The 22,026-nt window shown below is 50.2% G+C and overlaps 1 protein-coding gene across 3 annotated transcripts in view; it reads right to left on the minus strand.

The window, feature by feature from the left end:
• The window catches only part of FSTL4 (follistatin like 4), a 428,422-nt gene that overhangs the window by 352,473 nt on the left and 53,923 nt on the right, over positions 1-22,026 (minus strand). Inside the window, exons 1-2 of one of the 3 annotated variants that reach the window (XM_057490874.1) lie at positions 21,332-21,703; positions 13,825-13,960 (exon numbers count right to left, since the gene is read on the minus strand). In XM_057490874.1, the coding sequence (XP_057346857.1) occupies positions 13,825-13,950 (126 nt within the window). In that variant the 5' untranslated portion in view covers positions 13,951-13,960; positions 21,332-21,703. The other 2 variants (XM_057490875.1, XM_036907566.2) reach the window with 2 other exon arrangements.

The raw sequence follows: 22,026 nt of genomic DNA on the forward strand, positions 1-22,026 counted from the left end.
CTTTATCTGACAGTAACCACCTCACTCACCAATGCTGGGAATCTTGCCTCAACCCTATGGTCAAGGTCCCAGAGCCTAGCTTTTGAAATGAAGACTGTTTTTATCAACCCTTAGGAGCTTCTCAAGGCCAATTCTTAAAAGCAGAAACAGAGACCACCACACATTAACACACTTCGCTCTCCATCCACAGCCCAGACACTCACGCTCCCATGTGCACAGGCACAGCAGCGGGCCTGGCCAGGACCTGCCCTGAGTGGAGGCAGATGCTCAGGGACCCACAAGTCAGTGGCTCCAAAGTCCCCACCAGACCCCTCTGAGTAACTGCAGGGAAATGGCCAAAGGGTTGTTCATTCTCTTGGGAGCAATGGCTGCCGTGGTGGCCCTTCCCCATGGCTGGAGAAGAGAGGAGACAGGTTTGTGTGTGGGAGCCAGGGCCTCACCAGGAGCAGGGTGCTCTGCCGTTCCCCACGGGGAAGGGCTGGAGGCTGCCCACCACCCGGCCCCAGGAGGCTCCCTCCAGCTCTGCTGCCCTCTGGGAGCCGGGGACACCTGATCTGGTGTGAGTCTGCTTTGGCCTGCAAAGCTCACGGTCATCAAACGTTCTTTTCTTAGCCTCAAGACTACACAGGTGGTGAGTGAAAGCAGAGCACGTGGGTGGGGTACAGGCAGGACCGTCAGAAGGTGGAGAGCAAAACCCCAGCCCACACCACATAAGATACAGGAGACCTCAAAGAGCTCACCCATCTCAAGGCCTCGGGTTCCACACATATAAAATAAGCAAGTTAATAGAAGCTTTTTAAGGAGTCAGGGAGGTAATCCACTTAAGCTTTGACAAAATGGTAGCTGTTTATTAATGTGATCACCATCAACAGCTATGGAATTCAAAGACTTCCGTGTCAGAATCAGAATTCCCATCAGGAGTGTTCTCCTCATTCCCGAGGGAAGGGTGAGAAGTGCCATTTGGACCCCCAGCCCTGGGCTCCAGCGGCCCCTTCCCCTGTATCCCCACCCTTGAGATGTCCTCAGCTTCCTAACACTCCGTAATTCTTGGTTACACAAAAATGGACATCATATCAAAACTCGAGCTCCTGACGCAACAAGACCTTACACGTGGCTGGGAGCAAAGCTCAGCCCCAGAACTGGGAAGCACCTGCCGCGGCTGTCTTCCATGGTGACTGGGCTCGTTATCCCTCACCAGCTCAATCGTGATGTCGCTCACTGTGTTCCAGGGGTGGCAGACCCTCCAAGACGAGACACCTGGTAAAGCATGACCCTTCTTCCATGAAGCCCTACTTTCTTCCCAAGAACAATCCCAGCTAAACCTCAAAGCAGCCACACTAAGGAGCTCCCTGCTACCACAAGAGATATGACTGGGAGTCACAGAGCCACAACCACGCCCCAAACCCTGCTCCCTTTTAGTCAGTTCGGTGGCCAGGGCCTGTACACAAGCATCAGGAGGCAGGGGAGGGTCAGGGGGTAACTGGTCAGCCCTTGGAGGCCAGGTGGACTTTATGGCCTATCTGCTGGGGTAACCTAGGGGTGGGTAAGTTCCACATTGCCCAGCTACAGGCAGGCCAGGTTAGTGTGGTGGAGGCACCAATGGTAGGGGAAGGTGTGCAGGCAAAGCAGAAAAGCAAAGAGTTAAGACCACGCTAAACGCCCTCCTTTTCCCCCTCCAGATCTGAGATCAGAAAGCTTGACTCCATAAGATGCCTGCACTTCTAAGAACTCTGCTCATATTGCTGAGCACAGAGGCTGCAGAGACTGGCTCCTGAGCCTCGGCCCCGCCCTCCACCAGGTAGGCCTGTACCTACTTCCGCTCAGAGCCCTTGAATGTCACCTCACATGTCCCCAGGCCACAGGTGGGAGGACTAGGGCAGATGCTTCTCCACGTCAAGCCAACCAGGCCCTCAGGGACTAAGCCTTGGCCAAGCAGTGCAGGGCCCTGGGGTTATAGTGTGTGTGGTGGCAGGGCCGTGGGGCTTCCGTTACCCAGTGAAGGGTGGGGGATGGGATCTGCAGCTCTGTGGAAAGGCCAGTCTCCAGAGAGAGAAACGGACATGGGAGATGGTGTGGCTGGGAAGTGGGGAGACGAGGGCAGGCTGCCTGACGACTTTATGCTGGGCCCGCCAGGCAGCCTGTGGCAGGCTCCCAGACATCTCTGGGCCTCAGGATGACCCTTCTTTATACAGGAGCATATTGGAACGTGAATCTGCTCCTGGCCCCCAGAGGGGCCCTGGTGGACCACTTTGATGGCAGGCCTGGGTATCCACCTCACCTGTCTTGTCTTTGTTCCCTTCCCACCAGACACGGTCCTACTCCACCCCACACCTGTACTTGGAGTCTTCCTCCTCCTTAGATACTCTGCCCACCCAGACCTCGGCCCTCCTCTCCAAGGCCCTCCACCTGTAAGAGGTCCTTCCCAAGTCCACCCACCCAGCACCCCTCTGCTCTGAACTCTCATGTCGCCTACTGTTCGGCCCACACTGCTAGCTGGACCAATTTGTGCTGTATTCACTGCTCTCCATGGGTGAGTACACAGGTGATTTCTTAAAGCTGCTTGTGATTATTCCTTCTTCTTTCTCATAATCCCAAGTTGAGACCACGTACAGGAATTTCCTGGAGAAGGCAGCGCATGGCCTTCTTTTCTTAATACAAGAACAGTCATCATGAATGGGATTGTTTACATTTCATTGTGTGTTTTCATCTAGAATGTATAATGAATCACAGGTAATTTAGTTCTAGTCAGCTTGGCCACAGAAGCATTTTCATTCTTAAAAATTCAAATCAATTGATACAACCAATTGGACAAGGATGGACACCTTGCTCAAGATGAGACTCGAATGCAAGAGCTAAGACTTCCAGCATGACTGTGCAGGCACTGTCACAGGAGGAAGCAACCTGAGCAAAAGGAGACACAGCAATAATGAGCAGCCTTCGCCCCTGACCGTCAGCCCAAGTCCTCTGAGTGGGACCTGCACCAACAAGGACGGGGCCACTGCAGGGAGAACCACCCTAGGAGAGGGCCCGGAGGGGTAAAGACTCTGCTCTGGGACAAGTGCTGGAAATGCAGGAAGGGCCCTGAAATTCTGGGCCCTGGGCACCATGGGGCTACCGTAGTCAGCAGAGAGTCCAGCCTGTGTGGGTGACATTCTGACACTCCAACTTCTACCTTCAGAGCAGCTGAGGCATGGGCACTGGATTTCCCATCAGCCACACCTCTCAGGGGAGAGATACCGTTTGACTAAGACTTAAAACTGCCAGGTGTTCCATTTGACTCAGACCACACAGGGTGCACAGACCCATACTAGGTGGGGACATAGCACCCGGAGGAGCACAAGTGGGAGGCTCTGCTTTGCCGTGCCAAGACACTCTCCCAAGCTACACTGCCAGGGGATGAACACCCCAGCATGAGGCAGAGAATCCCATTCTTTATAGCCAAATGCTATAGTTTATGTAACAACTAAACAGAAGACAGTAAAGGAGGAAGAAGAGGATCAGTGGGGCATATTTTAGAAGCACCAGTAGAGCATCTGCCCGGCAGGCCTTCTTCATTTGACATCTCCCCACATGCCTGCATGAAAGTCTATTTCTCTGGAATAAACACACAAAATGTGGCATCAGAACCATAGAAGCTTGAGGTCTTTGCTACAGAAAAAGGTTTTGAGCATGTTTTAAATACAAGGCTGGAAAGGGAAATAAATGGAAAAAGAGTTCTGTTTTCCTTTGAGAGCAAGCTTTAAGTGATATAACAGCTTCAAGAAGCTTTTAACTGGACTGTTGTAAGACTAGCATCAAGAAAAGCCATCAGGAGTCTTACAGGTATTTATAATGACATCTCCCAAGACAGCTTCTGTTCCCTCCGCCCTCAAGCCCTCCCTCCCTTCTGTAGGGACAGCTGGCAGCCACACTTCCAGAACCACAGACTATTTCTGCTGACCACGAAAAGTCTACCCACAAGCAGAACATCCTAATTTGTTTGCGTTTACATTTCACTCTCTGGGTTCTCATTTAGGGTGAGGCTCTGGTGCACCTGCCATAGTGATACTGGCCTCTTCACAGAGGGGACGGCCAGGGCCAGGCAGGCCCCAAAGACCCCCCTCTAGGGAGGGGACAGCTACTGAATCAAGGATTCTGCCCCCCCACCCCTCCACACACAGAGCCCATAAGACTCTCTTAAACTTCTACTGATTCAGTGAGGATTTTGGAAAGATTTCAAACTGTGATGGGATTCTACTCAAAGAGGAACTAAAGCCAGGTCTCTCCTGGGATTTCTTCTATAAGGAGTACTAGAAACTCAAGTCACACATCCCTTCTCCAAATCCTTACTTGATGCCAAAATGAATAAAATATCGCTGACTCACTCACTTACTCCCTTGACAAACATCTGAATATCCTCCTGTGTAGCACAATCTCCTAGACCCTGGGGATCCGGGGGCCCAGAGCCCTGGATACTCGCCATTCCACCAGAAAGAAGACCCTCCCACCCCGAGGGCCACCCTGCTAATCACAGAGCGGCCAGGACCACAGCTGAGGCTGACATGCCAGGCCACAGCGGGGCGGGCTTCTTTCTTCCTGACGGGTACTGAGTGGGGGTTCCGACATGGACACAAGACTGCAGCTCCGACTGCCATGTTCTGAGCAGCACCCCATGCCAGGTATCATACGCACCATCTTAGTCCTCATGACAACTCTAACTCAGGGCTATTACCACCTGCGTTTTCCTCATTGCTAACCTGAAGGTCAGAGAGAATGAGTTCCCTCGGCCGTGCAGCTGGCAAGAGAAGCAGATTGAAGCCACTGGGCTCTCTGACTGGAGGGTCTCCTGAGGCAAAGGGGGGTACAGATTCCTCAGGAAGCCCTGCAGACAGGCTGCATGGCAAGTAAGCGATTTGGCCCCAGCAGGAAAAACCAACTATGGAGTTTCAAAACGACAAATATCCCGGAGGGGAAAGAGGGAATGCAGAACATACAGGGGTTGGCATGGGGAGGCGGCAGCCCAGACTGCCTAGGCCAGGAGCTTGTCCCACCACCAGCCAGCCAAGCCACCCAGAGCACAGAGGACCCGCCAGACAAGCAGGCCGTGCTTCGGAGGCCGAGGCCCCTCGCCGGGCCTGCGACCCGGGTCATGCCGCTCTCTCGCCTCTCCCATTCCCCTCACAGGTGGGCAGGGGGCCAGCAGAAGCAGCTCTTCAAGCCACTCATTCACCTTCAGAGGCTCACTGGTGATCAGTGGTGTGGTCTAGACAGGACTTTGTGAGAAACAGTGCAATGACTTCTCAACTCTCAGAAAACTATGCACACACTTTCTCAATGCAGACCCAGAATAAATTAAAACCCCAAGCTTTGAAGTAGTTTAACAAAAGTAACGGTGGCAGTTCTTTCCAGCTAAGACCTTCAGAAGGACTTCGGTCGAACCCAAGGCCCTTTGGAACCCTGGGGAGGGGAAACCCAAGAGCCCAGTCTCAGCAGAAGCATCAAGCAATCACTCCAGTGCCGTGTCAGAGCCCCTACAGACGGATGGGCTGATGGACACCAGCGGGCTCTAAGGTGGTTCTTGCTGGCCAAGGTCGGCCACCCAGCAGCGCCGCCTCCCCTGCGCAGAGTCAGCCTGGAATGTGCCCTTTGATTCAGGGAGGCCCAGCTGAGCCCCCCAGGCCACTCCTCCATACTCCACTCCGGCCAAGAGCAAGTTCTAGTTTTCTTATTTTCTAGAAGGAACAAAACAAGACTGCCTTATTTTTTAGGAGGAAGAAATCATCAAGTGAATACCAGTGGTGTGTCATTTTCCATGAGCAGATTAAGCAGATGTCAGAGAAATTTTAAAAACCATGAACAAGAAATCCCGTATCCCACTTTCCCTTTAAAACCCAGCCACACCTATCAGTCTGATGTAGAGAAGTCCGTGGACCTGACCATGGAGACCTCTTACAGGCTGACTGCCCCACCTGTGCAGAGCTCATGGCGCCTCTTTCTGGGAGGAGTGGCCATCCTACCCAACTTGGAGCTAGGTCTTTCAGGCATGAAATAAGGACGGACACCACAGACAACGCCACTGGGCCCAGCTCTGGGGGCCTGGTAGCTCAGCATGGCTTTGTCTCCAGCTTGCCAGGGAATACAAGGCCACACTACCACGTGCTTCCAGGTGCCTGGGTCCCAACGACCCGCACCTGCGTCTGACTCTTCCTCGGGCACAGCACGCCAATGTGGGCAACGTAGAATGTGCCGGAGAAATGCACAGCGGGACACACTGCCCCTTGTTCTGTAAGTACAGCCTTTGATCCTTTTTATAAATAAGAAAGTTTAATCAAGGTGTAAACAAAGCAGTGATAGACTCTAGAGAGTAGCTGAGTTTTGTCTTAAAAACTTTTCATTTTTCTGTTCTGCAAGATCAAAGGGTCTAGAATCCACCTCTCTGAGCACAGTCCCCAGCTTACGGCAGATATTCAGCCCCTGTTAGACAATGAATAAGAGGCTCAATTCAAGTTCCTTTCCAGCTCAGGCTGCCAAGGACACCCCCCACTGCCCCCGTCTTCCTGACACCAGCAAGTTGCTGGAGTTGGTGACATCAGTACATAAGGCAACAGCCTTCTCTGAACCCAGGTCTGCACTGAGGGACAGAAGAGTGTTCTGCCCGAACAGACCCCACATGGTTCCACCCCGAGGTCAGTGACGGAGAGCTGCTCATCTGCTGTCCCTTCCCAGAGGGGAACACGAAGGTGACGCTAGACAGGGATGGGCCAGCCCTTCAGAACTCATACCTGTCACTTGGCCATAGAGGAATAGGAGGCAAAATTACACCTGAAATAACAGCTGGAGCGTTCTTCACACGGCTTAAAGGGGCCCAGTCAGCGGCGATAGACTTTACACACAACCTAAAAAGGACCTGAGCTGGCCTCCTGACCACCCCCTTGCTTTGCAGTTGAAGAAACTGAGGCCTGGGGAAGAGAAAGGAGTGGTTCAGTTTCACAGAGGTAGTTTGTGCCAGGTTGGACCTGGAACACAAAGCCTAAATGAGGATCCTGTGTTCTCATCCTGAAATAACCAAGCTTTTGGCAAAAAGCTCTTCTGAGTCAGAAGGTTCTAGAGGGCTTAAGGGGCTCTGCTGGGCTCTCTCCCATTGGCTTATCCTTCAAGTCTTGGGAGTGGGCAAAAGAGCTAATGGGCTTTACTTTGGACTGCAGAGAAGCCCGAGCCATAAACACAGGTGCAGGGCTACCACTGGCCACAGTGGTGTCACCCCAGCTCACCTGCCACAGCGGGCAGTCCTGCTCACTCACTGCCCAATAGCCACACTGCACAGCTCCATCCCTCCACCCTCCTGCTCCCATCTCCATCCCCCCATTGCTATCTGGCCTCACTACAGCCCGGGATCCTTCCCTCAGGGACTGTTTCCTCCAAAGCAGCTTGGATGACAGCGTCCCTTGTCCACAAGGAGGAAGCTGCCCCTCCCCCTCAGCCCCTGCCAGAATTCGGTTCCTTCTTCACCCCGCAGGGGTCTATTTGTAGCTGGATTCTGTGTCACCACTACCTGCTAAGCCCAGAAGTACTGTCAGAGAGACAGATTTTAAACTTAAACTGAACTGAAGTGAGTTTTATTTTCCGAATTTCACTAGAATCCCTGAACTATCTGAGCACAGCATGGGGCTAGGAACTTCTGGTCGCCAGGGTCAGCTGGTGGCCCCAACAACACGGAGTGTTAAATGAGAATATGCAGGTTTTTAAAAAACACAAACAAACAAACCTCTCCGCATTGGGACCAGGATTCCACGAGGAAGGACAGTGGGTTTCTCTTGGTCCAGGCCTTGCTGACTCAAGGGAATGCCTGAAGGCCAAAATGCAAATGCGGAGGCCACCCATCCAGAGAGATGAAAGGCTGCAGAGGCAGCTTCCTGGCCAGAGGCACGCTTCCTCCCCCTGCACTTGCTCCGGTGCTCCGGGGTTCAGAGTCCAGAGCCCATCTCATCCTCCACCCTCCACTCCTGGAACCAGGGCCCTCCACCCCCGAGGAGGCAGGACACAAGACGAGGCCCAGGGGCCCCGTAGCAGAAACCACAGCAATGGAGGCAGAAGGACAATGGCCCCGGCTTGGCAGGACAGACAAGCAGAGCCCACTCACATTGGGCCTGTTAGCATCTGTTTGACACCAACATGGCATTGACTTGTCTCTAAATAGGAAACAAGAGAGCCAACCCAGAAGTCACAGAGAATAAATCAAGCAAATGATTGGGGCCTGACAGATCTGATGCTGCCAACTCCCCGAAAAATGGAAATCAGAGCCCCATTTACAATGCATGGCCTCATGTCCTGATTACAAGGGTGGAAAGTTTCCGAGACAAGCATAGATTATTTAGCAGCAGAGGCATAAAGAAAGTTAAATGGGTAAATGTTAAATTAAGAGGAAGAAGAATAATGGTTTTCCATGAACTCATAAATGTTCATTTTCCCGGGTCACATAACTTTTCAGAGTCAATTAAAACTCTCAACTACTTTCTCCAAATACTAAGGGGGCATGCAGTGCACCAAGTGGTACAGAGCAGAGGGCTTGCTGGGAGCAGTGAGAGAGGAGAAACATCCAATACAAAGAATGAAGACAGTCACTCTGATGAAAGATGAAAATAAAAAGCAGACTCCGAAACAGAGCACCAGCCTGGCAGTTGTGGTCCCCAGAACAACCTGGCTGGGCCCAGGGGTCAGAACCTGGGCAGGACACCAGTGTAGGTGGCATGGGGGAGGTGATGGGTGAGAGCATGGGAGTGTGGGCTGATGCTCAGGATTAAATCACTGCAGAGAAGCCAGAGAGGAGCACTGGGTTCAGAGATCTAAGAGCCCCTATCGACCTGCTGTCTTGCAAATAGGTGACAATGAGTCTGGAACCCAGGCTGCTTCAGCTCACCGCTCCCCTCGCCTCCCTGCTCCCGCCCTGGAAGCCAGCGTCCCATCCAGCTACTTCTGGCATGACTGCAGCTTGCACACTTCTCTCCTTGTCTCGACTGCAGGCAGCTGAAAAAGACCAGGGTCAGCCAGCACGCAGATTCTCCTTCACGGGTGTGTGCGGGGGGCCTCCTCTTGGGCTTTTCCTGCCTGGTGCTCTCCGGGGCTGGAAGAACCAGCACCACTGGGAGCCCATGAGAACCTCAGTTTCAGGGCCACCCCGAGCCCAGAGCTGCTGCAGCAGCACCCATATCGCCCCAGGACCCTCCGGCTGTCTGCCGGCGCCTTGACGCTCAGGAGACACTCGTCCCTCCTGACTCTGGGGGTGGGAACCAGCTCGTCCAGCGCCCGGCGACCTCGGACTATTTGTCACCATCTTTCACCTGGGAAATTATGGATTTACTCCCATATCTACAGATGGGGGCTGTGCTCTCCCAATTTTACCTGAGAAACTAAATTCCACACCTCGTGACATAGAAGAATCGGCAGAGAGCCATGGCCGAGGGTTCAAGGACCAGAGAAGAGGCTCCCACCCCGCAGGCTGCCACCACACCTGCAGCAGAAATCCTGGATCCTCATGAAAGGGGTGCAGTGGGGAACCCTATTGCTCCTCGCCTGGAGAAAGAGCCACCGTGCCTCTTGCGGCGACACCTCACTCCAAGTCTCTTCTTCGAAAGCCAAATGCTGGAGCTGGCCGCAGCGAGCGTTTAGGAAGCGTGAGTCCAAACGTACATGGGAGATGCACGCAGGCCTGCACTTCAGAGGAGGCTTGGGAAGCGCTGGGCACCCAGCCTGGAGCCCTGCCTGTCCCCAGGGAGGAAGGAGTTTGTTTTCTCCTTGCCCACAAGCAGAGTGACAGGCAAAATCTTCTGTGGAGTCTGAGGTGCTGATGGGCAGACTTCAGACCCCACAGATGAGCTCTTCTCCCCTAGCCAGCAATCAAAAGGAAGAGTGGGGTCACGGGGTGGGGTTGGGGGGGATAGTACTAGAAGAGGCGGGGCACGTTATCTTAAGTTCAGTCAAGTCTGTAAGCACAATGACACTCTGAAAAAGAGATCTTTTTAAAAAAATTAATGCCCTGTCTTAGCAGTCCAAGTCTTCCTGAATGTCCAACCAATGCAGAAAGAAGCCAGGGCAGTTAAGGCCTCTGAAATTAGAAGCTGCCCTCGCTGGGACAGGAGAACCCCTGAGTGCAGGTGGCATCTAGGGCCAACATGTGCAGAAAGGGGAAAGGGCCAGTCAGCCAGGGTCGGATTCCCACTTCCCAGGGCTTAGGGAGCAGGGCGAACATCCTTATTACTGATGGTACCATACGTATTGTTCCTCCAGGACTCTCCTATGACAGTTTGCACACAGATGTCAGACCTCAAAAGACATCTCTGGTCTGCAAGCACTAAGGCAAAGGAAGTTGACAACTAAAGGGACCAACATCAACGATTATAGTTATTTAGTGCCTGACGAGAAACTATGGCTAAGAGCAATTTAGAAAAAGTTCAGCAAAATGCATGAAGGATGCATAAGGCCACCATCTCATCTAGAGCCAAGTGAGTGGTGGGGACAGAGCATCCAGGGCCCAAAGTGGGGGGACCCTCCCTCAAATCCCTGCCCCTCAAGAGGCGAGGGTCCTGGGGGCTGCCACCACATCAGTTCTCATTTTCTTCGTCCCTCCAAATATAAAATCCTACCAGTATTGATTTTGCTACTATATCTATCTTGGCCAGTGCATGGGAGAAGGGGGGAAATATAACCAGTTCAGAATTTCAATAGGTTTTTCTCTCTCAGAATTGTTTCCTGTGAATTCAGAATTTCATTAGTATTCTAGGCCATGTTCTGCCACTCAACTCTTATTAAAGAGGCACTCCACCCAGTTATATTTCTTTTTATCTATGTTTGTAAAATGGTAAACTCCCTGAAGCTATTTCAACTGCAGTCTTTGTACAGACAACAATAATTTAACAAAATTCACATTTGCTTTAATTGCTTTAAAAATGTGCACCCATGGTGGGGGAGGACTTGATAATATGGGTGAATGTAGTAACCACAATGTTGCTCATGTGAAACCTTCATAAGATTGTATATCCATGATATCTTAATAAAAAAAGAAAAAGAAAAAATACGCACACACACACGGGTCATTTAATCCTTACTTAACCTTAGGGCACTCAAGTAATTAGTAGAATAACTTAACAGGCAAATCAAGTCTTGTTCATGCTTTCCAAGTACTTTAAAAATCTTAAGTCAATGAATGCTTTCTAAAGTATTACTACCAGGAAAAAACATACACACACACAGAAACATTTTATCATGTAGTTCCTGAAAAGATTTTTCAATTTGTTTACAGAGTCTCAGGAAACTTTGCTGGTTTTGAGTCTTCTAGAAAGTAAGACTGTCTGAAGAAACTGCTGGAGGAGTTTAATATGGTTTGGGCAGTCAGTATGGACATATTAAAAGGCTACTATTCAAAGAAGAAACTACCCAGAACCTGTAACACACAAGGACTGCCTGGGATGTTTATACAAGCCTGGCTTGGCCAGCAAGCAGCCTGCAAATTTGCTACGGAGACCACTCGTGTCCCCACTGGAAATGAACCCGCTGTGCAGAGAGATATGTCACACACTTAAGTATTCCATGGTCTAGTCTGAATTTGGGAAACACCAAGGTGACTTCATGGTTAGTACCAAATATTGAATAAATAACAATTGGCTCAAAAACACACTGAGCCTCTATTCTGCTCTTAAAATTATTAGACACTATAAGGAGGAGAAATATAAATAAGATAGGCTTCATCCATATGTTAAATTAGAAATATAAGAATTAAGAACAACCACAAAAAGGAAAGACTAGGACCTCAAAGAAAGAGCTTAAATGTGACCAAGAGTGGTCAAGGAAGGTTCTAGAGAAAAGGCAAGAACCAGAACTGAGCCTTGGTGAAGGGGATGATCCAGACATATAGGAAGGGACGGCATGCCAGGCAAGAGAACTCTGGAGAGTAACAGCCTGGCGGGGTCATGCATATAATGCAGTCAAGGTCACCAAACAAATCAGTTACAAATAAATGCTCAGCTCTCTCCAAATATTTACTGAGACTGTCCTACGTCCTAGGGCCATTCACATTTTCATCATCCTTGTAATCATTCATATAAGCAAACTTGATGAGTGGACGTCATAACACTTCGCAACACTCGCTCGCTAGCAAAGAGAATGGGATCGATAGGGCAGTTGTTCCTGTGGCTCCAAGTCTGCAGAGGCAGCACTTCCTTTGCCTGAAGCAGCAAAATTCCTGGACCTGGGACATGACAGCACCTCTGGGCTCTATCCTAATGAGGGAAATGGGGGGAGGCACCAAAACAACACCCCATAACAAAAAAGCCTTACTTCCTCAGAATGAGCAGCATCTGCTTTTCCTTGATGGTACCCGAAGTATTAGGGGATTCAGAGCTAAGGTAAAGATGCCCTAGGTTGACACTGACTTACCCTCAGTTTCCCTCCAGCTAAATCCCACCTTAGTGGTTTGACTCTTGTAATTGAAATAAGTGATTTAAAACAGTGGGCCAGTGTATCCCAATAGTAAAGAGATGACACAAGCCTATCTGTGGGTTTGTCTGTTTGCTTTACTGTTCAATATTCACCACTGCATTTGCAGGATTTAAGTGACCACTTCCCTCTGTACAGGTATAATGAGTAAGCCATTCCCACAAGGAAAAGCTGTCCTGGCCAGCAAGTCAGCCCCAAGACTCTGAAAAGAGCATTAAGTTGTGTCCTTCATGGATTTAGATGGGAGAGATAGTGTTTCTATTCAACCAGCTGCTCTCCACAAAAGGAAGCCACACTAACTTCAGCAGGAAAAGTGCGCATTAAATTACTTCTGAAGCTCCCTGAAGATTAAGGCTTCTAGGCTTGGGATTGCATTACAATTAAGTAATAATGAAAGAGAAATCGTGTCTTTTGATCAAATAACGCATTAATCCTGCCTTACACTGTGCGTTGTTATTCACTCTCTGGTCATGTTGACTTTCTGAGGGAATTTTTCTCTCTCAGTCTGCAGGATAGGGCACACACACAGAGAACAGGAGAAGAGCATGCACCCAGGAAGCCAATGGAAGGAAAATGCTTGGATGAGAATCAGTATTCACCACATCATGAAGAATATCCAAGGTAGTTTTAATGAAAGGGCATAGCTATTTCATAAGATTCAGCAGATACAAAACATTTTCTACGGAAAAACCGCATCCCTCATGAGGCCCAAATTCAGGAGGCCTACTACCTGAGCAGGGCTAGGCTGCAGTTTATGAATCCTCTTTAGTGCTTAAGACCAAGTTCACTAAGCAATTAGCAGTATATCGAGACTCTCCAGGGAGGCATTTGAGAACCAGTTTTTCAAGCACTTTAGAAGCATTTATATATACCTAACATGCCATTAATCATTCTTATCTGTTCATTAAGGCAGACTCCCTCAGGACCCCTACATGCCAGCTCTCTCTCAGCCTGGTTCTTTGTATCTGTATACCTGAAAAGGAGCTCATCTCTTTTAAAACATTTTGTAATTAAAAGATTTCATTAATTCACAGGGGCGTGCTCCACCAATGAGTCTGCGTTTTCAGAGTTTTATTATATATACGAAAGACTATTCTCTTGAGGGTCTTCGTGTAAGACAAAACCATGCAAGTGAAGCTTGCTTTTGGAATACACTTTCAGCACTAGAGAGATTTGAGACCGTTATTTATAGTATGATATAAATCTGTCCGTACCCACACATGTTGCTTCTTTCTGTCCCCACCAGAAAGGGGGAGCAGCTTTAGTTCACAATGCACTCTAACTGATCTAAAGTTGGGGGAGGGAACCGAAAAGCAATCAGTTTTAAATGACACATTGGCAGTTACGTGCCTTTACCTCTGCCTGCGACTCCCCCACACCCATGTTCAGGCCTCTGCTGGTTCCTGGGTCCATCCATCCCAGCGTAGCTGGCAGCGAGGCCCCAAGCAGTGCAAGATGCAGCCAAAAGTATCCTGGCTTCATTTTGTTGAGTCTGTTGAGAAAACGAACAGATGCTCAGAATTAAGTGCTGCAAAATGTAAGCCAGTCAGACTGGCTGGTTGGTACCTGTACTCCGGAAGCAGACAAACCTTAGTTTAAGTCCTGGCACCAACCCTTCTGCTCTACTAGAGAGACGTTATATTACTTCTGAGGTTTAATTTACTCACCTCCAAAATGGGATCAATTATGTGTATTTCTCAGGGTGGCTTCGAGGACTGAAGAAGTCAGTGTCAGCACATAGTAAGAACTTTGTCAATGCCAGCTGTAAGGTACAGACTGACTCGAAATGCCACTTACCACTACAAATCTACAAGAACAAACTAGGGTCAGGAAACTGGGTCACCCCCATTAGGTTACTACATATCTATGCTTCAGTTTCTTCAGAAAGCATTTGGGGCTGGGCCCACAACTGATACCCATAAGTGCTAATGAGGAATATGTTAAGTGTGTGGCACCCCTTTTATAGCTGAGGTCTCAGGTTATAAGATAGTGAGGCTCAAAGTGGCATGTAAGGCCTGATATTTTCATTTCAAGACCAGTCATTCTTGTAGCAGAATCCAAGCACCCAGTGGAAAATTGGATTTCAATAACCTTTAAGGTGTTTCCTGAGGCTCACTTGATAAATTATCTCAAGTCCTAGAAGACAAGAAATGGGCAATTCAAAGTAATCAAAGAATTATATGGATGAAGAAGCTAAGGATCAGCTACAACTAATAGTCAACTTCTTACCATGTTCTGGGCATTGTGTTAAGGGGACAAGGACATGGGCAAGCCTACTTTCCAATTAGCTACACTCTTCCTTCTTCAAGGTTTCCACTATGAACATATTCCAACCTTGAATTCAGTATCTCTGTCTAGGAAACATAGCCAGATAGAACTCATCACGCAGTATTTACAACTCTTACTCAAGGAAACTTTAGGGGTTATTGATTTCTGTGAGCACCACACAACTGAGTGCCTAATTGCATGTGCTGCACACTGCATCCTGATCATGATGGGGGGATGAAAACACACAGAGCTCCCTGGAGGCCAGCACCCCAGGAGAGCAGGCACAGGGCAGGTGTCCCAATCAGAAAAGGTGAGCTGCCTGGGGGACATAACCAGCTTTTTGAGGAGTCCAGCCCTGCTGACCCCAATACCAACAGCTTTGGATGCCCCCTCAACAAGAGATGCTGGGCATGTCACATGATCACTAGTGCTGCTGGCAGGGCTGCCAAACAAATAATGCTCATGCCACATTCCAGGTTTCCTTTAACTGCCTTCCACGCCCAGAGAGAGCTGCCTCTCCAGATTTGCTTTAAGGCCCCAGTGTGCGAGACAGAAATGCCCACAGGAAGGAGTCAGACTAAAAGCCGCGGCATCTAACACTGGCCTTTGAAAAGGCAAGGTTATAAACTATGACTATCTTTTAAGAGAAGATATCTCATCTTAAAAAGAGGTCACAGGCTCCCACTCCTACATTTGTTTCTTCAGCCATTCTTCTTTGACATCTGCTGCCAAAGCCAGAGCTCCCAGGGAAACAGTCTGTGGCCAGTGAGAGTCTCGCTGCTGCCCCTGCTCCGCACTCTGCAGGAGGCCGAGGAGAGAGGGATGGCGGGGCTTTGGCTGCTGCCCGGGGCAAGGCTGAGCCTTCCTGGCAGCCACCCGCTGTACACCCCTGCCGTGCCGTGCCGCTCTAGCTCGTGCGTGTGAATTCTTACAGGAAGCAGTGAAAAATCATGCTTAGGACTAAAAGAACAGAAATGTCTTTTAACTGCAACCAGTTTTTCTAAAAATAAATAGGGCAACTCCCTACTCACCACAAATTATCATCTTCTGAATGCAGAGCCATGTTCCAGAGACTGCAGAAAGCAGTTACTGGACCTTCCTTGTTCCTGTCTTTGAGCCTGAATAAACTAAAAACAGAGGTAATAAAATCTTATTCTAGTTAATGTACAGATGTCAATTCTTGGAGTCATAAAATATTCAGGCCATGAAATCTACTATTTAGTTTTTAATTTACCTCATAATCCCAGACCAATTATATCTGATGTTTTATTATTAATGGAGAGCATCAAAATAAAATCCACTCATTTCAGTTGTTATTTTGCCAAGCTCCAAAACACTTCATTTAAGGAGGTGCACCCAGGCTTCTCCAGTTAAACCAGCTGTTTTGAGATTCCGGAAGCCGGGGCTCCAGTCCTGCTGCACTCGGAGTGTCTCTGGGTTTACCTCGTTCCTGGTGAGGTCCCTGTAAGCTTTTATTAAAGACAGGGAAACACATGAGCCAGGCCAACTACTCAAATATTCCTAGGCAGCTTCTTTGTAAAATTAGCTCAGCTTGGCCGCCACCAGATCAGACTTGATTTGCAAGGTGGATGCATCTTACATGTCATTTTATACTCACAATGATTGACAACTCATTACACCTATGGCAGCAACAGCCTAAAAATTTACAACTCAAGTTTTATGACAGTTTGGTTCATGGAAAAAGAATTAATACTGGGGCTAAATCAATTTTGATGATCTATCTAATGACCAAATAGACACTATAGATTTGGTTAACACTTATATAGTAATTACTTTGGGTCGGCACTGCTCTAAACACTTCACAGGTGTGAACTCATAATCCTCATTTCTGCCCCATGAGGATGGCAGTGATTATCCCCTAGTCAAATGCCAGAGGGTCACAGAGAGGGTAAGTACCCTGCCGAGGACATGGGGCAAACAAGTGGGAGAGCCAGGGCTCCAAGAAAAGGCAGGTGGACCTGGGGTCTGTGCTCTTAACCTCTATCTTCTCCCGCCTCTCTAGGTAGCAGTGTTTTATTTCAATGAACAGTTGCTTTTAGTAAGATGGGAAAAATCTATGAGAGTAAGATAAGCGGTCCTGAGCCCCAAATCTCTCCTTTCCTCTGAAAGCGGCCAAGAGCTCAGCTGCTCCAGCTTTCATGGCTCTGACCAAGGCCTGCGAAGCGGAGCAAGAGGAAAGAGACAAGCTGCCCCCACCCCTGCCCCCAACCCAGAATTGAGCCGCTGTGCACACTGTCCTCAGCCCTCACTGCTGCCGTCTTTATTGATGGAATGTGGTTGAAAAAAGAAACCACGAGGAGAACCACAGAATGCCAGCAGCTAAGGGTGCCCTCAGCTCACAGGCAGCCCCAGCTTGGTAAAGTGGGGGAAGTAGATCTGGTGACTAACTACTCCTCAACTAGCCCTACTGGTCTTCAGACAGAAGGAAATATAAGAATCTCCCCATTAGAGAAATGAGAAAATAACCATCAGTAGGTCACAAATGCTCTTTTTCAACTTGAGTTCCTTTTGAGATCAGTTTAGGTTTATAAGCTTCACTCAGTCCATGCTAGGGTCCTAAGATTGGTTATAAATCTACCTGACATTGTTCTCATAAAAGTGCTGGGACTACCTTTTCTTTTAAACAACTCATAAAACACAATCACTTGGTATATAAGACATCCTGTTCCCAAGACAAGTGCTTCACTGCTCCCTCCCAGGTTTCCCCCTGAGCCCCACTTTCCCCCACTTTTCCATGCTCAGGAGAATCAGGCACCAGCCTGGCTACTGCACACACAGGACACCAGAGGCCTGGAAGGTTGGGGAACGTGTGGGGCTACGTCAGAGGCCACACTTAGACTAAAACCCAAGCAATCCGACCTCCAGGCAACTGTTTTGTTCCTAACGCTATCACAGACTTACACGTGGAAAATGACTGCATTCTCCGTTTAGACTGATTTTGCTTTCTTAATCCCAGTTGGGCTCCACTAGATCATCTACCCCCTCCTTGTGGAAACTAGAGGATTTCTGGTTTTATAATATAAGCTGATATCTGAGCTATTATTTATTTGCCTTTAAAATTAGAGAGGTCCTACGAATTTGTGTAATGTAACATTCCAACTAGTGACCTGCTTTTTGAAGAAAGTTGGAAAAATGTGACATGAGCATGCAAATGACATAGGTGTGCATATGTAAATTCCAAGCCTGCTCCCCCAGAGAACACTTACCAGCTTGTAAGTCTTTTCTGAACAGGGTCAGAGGCCAGAGAGAAGCACTGACACCAGACTGACAGTGGGTTTAATACAAACTTCTCTTTTGAGAACAAGGCCTGTTTGGGAAGAGTCAGATTTCTGACCCTCAGAACTTTTGGAGAGATTGTTCGCAGGTTCTCTCTCTCAGCCTCTCACTCAGATAGATACACAGTAACATTATCGAACCAGAGGTTATGGATTAGCCACATGGAAATGGCTTCCCATTGTTACCCACAGGACCAGAAATTATGAAGACGATTTGGCAGAACCAAGCGACACCCTCTAGCCTTGAAGAGAACAGTCAGGTTTGTGACCCCGAGGCACCTGCATTTCCAACCTTTCTAACTGAAAAGTGTTTTCTCTAGCCAATTACTTGACATGCATTGCATTTTACACATGGGCTGTTGGCAATCAACAAGCAGAACCAACTGGAAACCATCCTCTTCTGTGTCTGCCTGATGTTAAAAAGGGAGAAAAAGACCATATAAACCCTAACCTAAAAACCAGAACACTATATATTAATTTCTTCTGAAAGATTTAGGATCCTAGTTTTGATCTGTGAAGGTTTTTGGAAGAAAAGTGTTTAAACTAAGATAGTCCCTGAAATACCAACCCAGGGATATCAGGCAAAGAAATACATCAGGCTAACCCGGCGGAAAGCCTTAATGAAGTTATATTGCATTTCCCATTAATTATCTATTCTATAGTTAATTGTTCCAACATTTGATAAATTATATGCCTAATTTAGTCTATGTGTAATGTATAAGTCTACAACACTCTCATTTACCATGATGTGTATCACACACGCGAATGGCTTACAGGAACCCTCACACTTCCAACATATACATTATACCTCTTAACTACTACGTTCTCTCAACTGCAATTCTATTTTACTTGAAGTTCCATGCCATGTGTTAAGCATTGATAGAAAAATGTAAGGACAGATGTGCTCTTGAAATAACTACTTAATTTCATTAAGTGAGTAAGCACACAACTGACCACATATGTGCAACACAAGAAGGTTGAGTTTGCAGAGAAATATCAAGAAAGGCAAAGTAGAAATTAAAATAGATTTTATGCAATCCTGACTATTCAATGTCAGTCTCTAGAATATAGTGTTAAGTCAAAAGATCACAACATGAAGATCACTTCAACAACAATGAAAAATCCTGCATTTCCTAGAAGGAGAAGGGAAGAATCCTGAGTAACTGACAGGTCAAACAGGAAAAATCCCCACCCTCCCCCACCCCCAGGACACAAAGCGATAAAAGTTCTCCCAGTGCCCAGAAGAACAAGCTAGCCACACTCTGGAAGAAAAAGAGCCTTTCTAGAATTAACAAAAATTTATGGCAATCAAAAATTTTTGAGAGAAAAAGCCTCTGGACTGACTTCAATGAACAATTTTAATACCTTAACAATATATAGAAACTATCTTCCTGCATGACCTTTGGCTCAGTCTGAAGTCTTGGGAGAGGGAGCTAACATTTTGAAAAGCTAACATTCAAAGGAGTATGTCTGAACAGAAATGGTCTAGTGATGCAGCAGTGTCTTCTCACAAAACCAAGACGGTAAGCAGACGTGGGCTCTGTGGGGCATCAGCTCACATCTCCCATTTGAGCTACTGCCTGAGGGCTGCTGGCGCTCTGGCATCCTATCACCCACATCATTCACTCCCCTGACCCGTTGCTTCTCGGGTGAGCGCCACCTGACCACTGCCCAGACGAGAGCCTGTCCTGCAAGCCAGAAAGGGTAAGCACAGAAACCAGCCCACTCCAGGATGAAGAGAGCACTGTTAAAATTCATCTCCGACTTTCCTCTAAGCTTAGTGGTAGGAAAATAACTTGGGACTTTTAAGAAGAGTGGGGATTTCTTCCCGATCCCTCACAGATGGTGATACAAGCTCACTCCCGGTGCACATTTAATAGTTACCGTGCCGCCTGCTATTTAAATTTCTTTTTCTGTTCAGCCCAGAGAACGTGGACAAATGTTTGTATCTCGGGGGCCTATCTAGTACAATTTCTGGTGCACAGGCTTGCAGCAAATTACGAAGCTACTGGCGCTGTTTTTCGCTCGCCGGAAACCTCGGCGGAAGCGACACCTAGAGGGGAGCGGTGGAGAGGCTGCGGAAGCGCTATTCATCAATGTCGGCGACAGGTTATCTTGAGCTGGGTCTGCGGGATCGCGCACTGGGGACCGACTCTGCGCCACACACAGACCTAGCGGGGTCCAACTCCGCCGGCGCCAAAGAACTTTAGTGCGAGGCGCTGCACGGATGCTGCCCACATTCGGCGTATTATGAGAAACGCTACTCCTTCGGGAGGGTTTCTGTCCCCGCAAGAGTGGCAGGCGCTGAAGTCCTCAGGTGGCAGGCCGCGGGGGACTGCGCTGGGGGCTCCGCTTTGTCAGCTGCAGGGAGCCCCGAAGGCGTGCTCTGCGCTCGCCCCTAAACTCAAGAAGACACGCACCCAAAGCTCAGTGCTCTGCCTGCATCGCCTAGGTCCCCCCAAAACTTGAATCAGGTTTCCTTTGCAGGCGCCAACAGCGGCGGAGATCATCCACAGTACAAGCTCTCTACGGACCACGCTCCCCGGCAGGACCAAGCCTGAACATCCCCCAAACTGCTTGGTAGTGACTCCCCGGTAGGTTACACCGCCCGCCCGCTCGCTCGCTCAGAACAGCGACCGGCTGGGCCGAACGAGAGCCTCGGGCTACCGGGAGCCGGGGTTTGTGCGGGGTCCCTCCTCCCCAGCCTGCTCGGCCGCAGATTCCATGGACCTCGGGGTAGGGGGGCCAGGCGAGCCGCAGCGGGCGCTTCGGGCTGCGACGCAAGTTTCCCTGCAAAGCTGCAGAAGGAGGTAGTGAGAACGCTTGCCCCGCACCCAGCCCGGGGCCAAGGGCACGGGACCGAGCCGAGGGGCCGCCGCTCACCTAGTTGGCCGAGGCCTCTCCGGGTCCGGAGCCCAAGAGCTGCGCCTGCAGGCAGGGTCTCGGAGGCCGGCCCCGGCTGCTGGCTCGGCCCGAGCGGTTCTGCTCCGCTCGTCAGCCGGGTCACTCCGGTCCCTACTGCAGACCCGGGCCACAAGCCTCGGCTCCCCAGCCTAATTTACCCCGCATCCTGGCCAAGCCCGGGTCCCGTGGCCCCGTGCCTGCCGCCCGCCAGGCGGGCAAACTTGCTCTCCCGGCGCGGGCGGGGAGGACGAACAGGCGCCCGCGCCGGGCCCTGCAGGGAAACGCGGGGCCGCGGGCGCTGGGACCCCGGCGGAGCGCAGCGGGACTGGTTGGTGGAGGCGGCGGCGGCCGCTTGGCACCCTCCCCGCGCCCGCTCTGGAGCTGCGCCCGCGTACCTGCGGCGGCCCGGGCCGAGGGAAAGACCGGGTGGCTGGACTCCGGCGGGCGGGCGGGCGAGCCCGTGGCGGCGGCGGCGACCCGGCCCCGCGTCCTCCGGTCGTTCTCCTCGGCGGTCGGCGACTCCCGGGCGCGCTGGAGGCTGCCTCGGCTCCGGCCCTCCGAGCCGCCGCTACCCGCTGCTGAGCCACAGCCGCCGCGGCCGCCCTATTTCTGCCGCCGGGACCGGAGGCCGTGACGTCACCCTCCGGGCCCCGCCTGCCCGATAGCCGCCACCTGTGCGCGCTGCCCGCCAGCCTCCAGCTCAGGCCCGTGAGGCGCCCGCGGCAGGTGCGCGGAGCAGGCGGGCGCGCACGCGGGGCGCTAGGACTCCAGGCTGCTCTCGGCGCCCACGGCGGGAGGGGATGCACTCCCGCCTCTGGTTCGCCTGGCGCTGGCAGGGGCCAACCCCCTCCCACCGCCTCGCCCCCAACACACTCCCCCTCTCCTCGCGTCTCTTTCCCGGGCGGGTTCTCCCCCAAGGCTGTGCTCTCAAAATGACTTAATCAGCGGCCATAGCCTGTGGAGCCCAGGCTGTCCCTGTTGGCAAAGTCAAGCGACACTCACCCTCCCTGAGAACCAGCAACGTGCCAAAAACCAAAGTTTTTATATCTCTCTTTCGCATCTGTCCTCTCCAAACTGCAGAATCTTACGA

The sequence above is a fragment of the Manis pentadactyla genome, chromosome 13 (genome assembly GCF_030020395.1).
Source record: "Manis pentadactyla isolate mManPen7 chromosome 13, mManPen7.hap1, whole genome shotgun sequence".
Lineage (NCBI taxonomy): Eukaryota > Metazoa > Chordata > Mammalia > Pholidota > Manidae > Manis > Manis pentadactyla.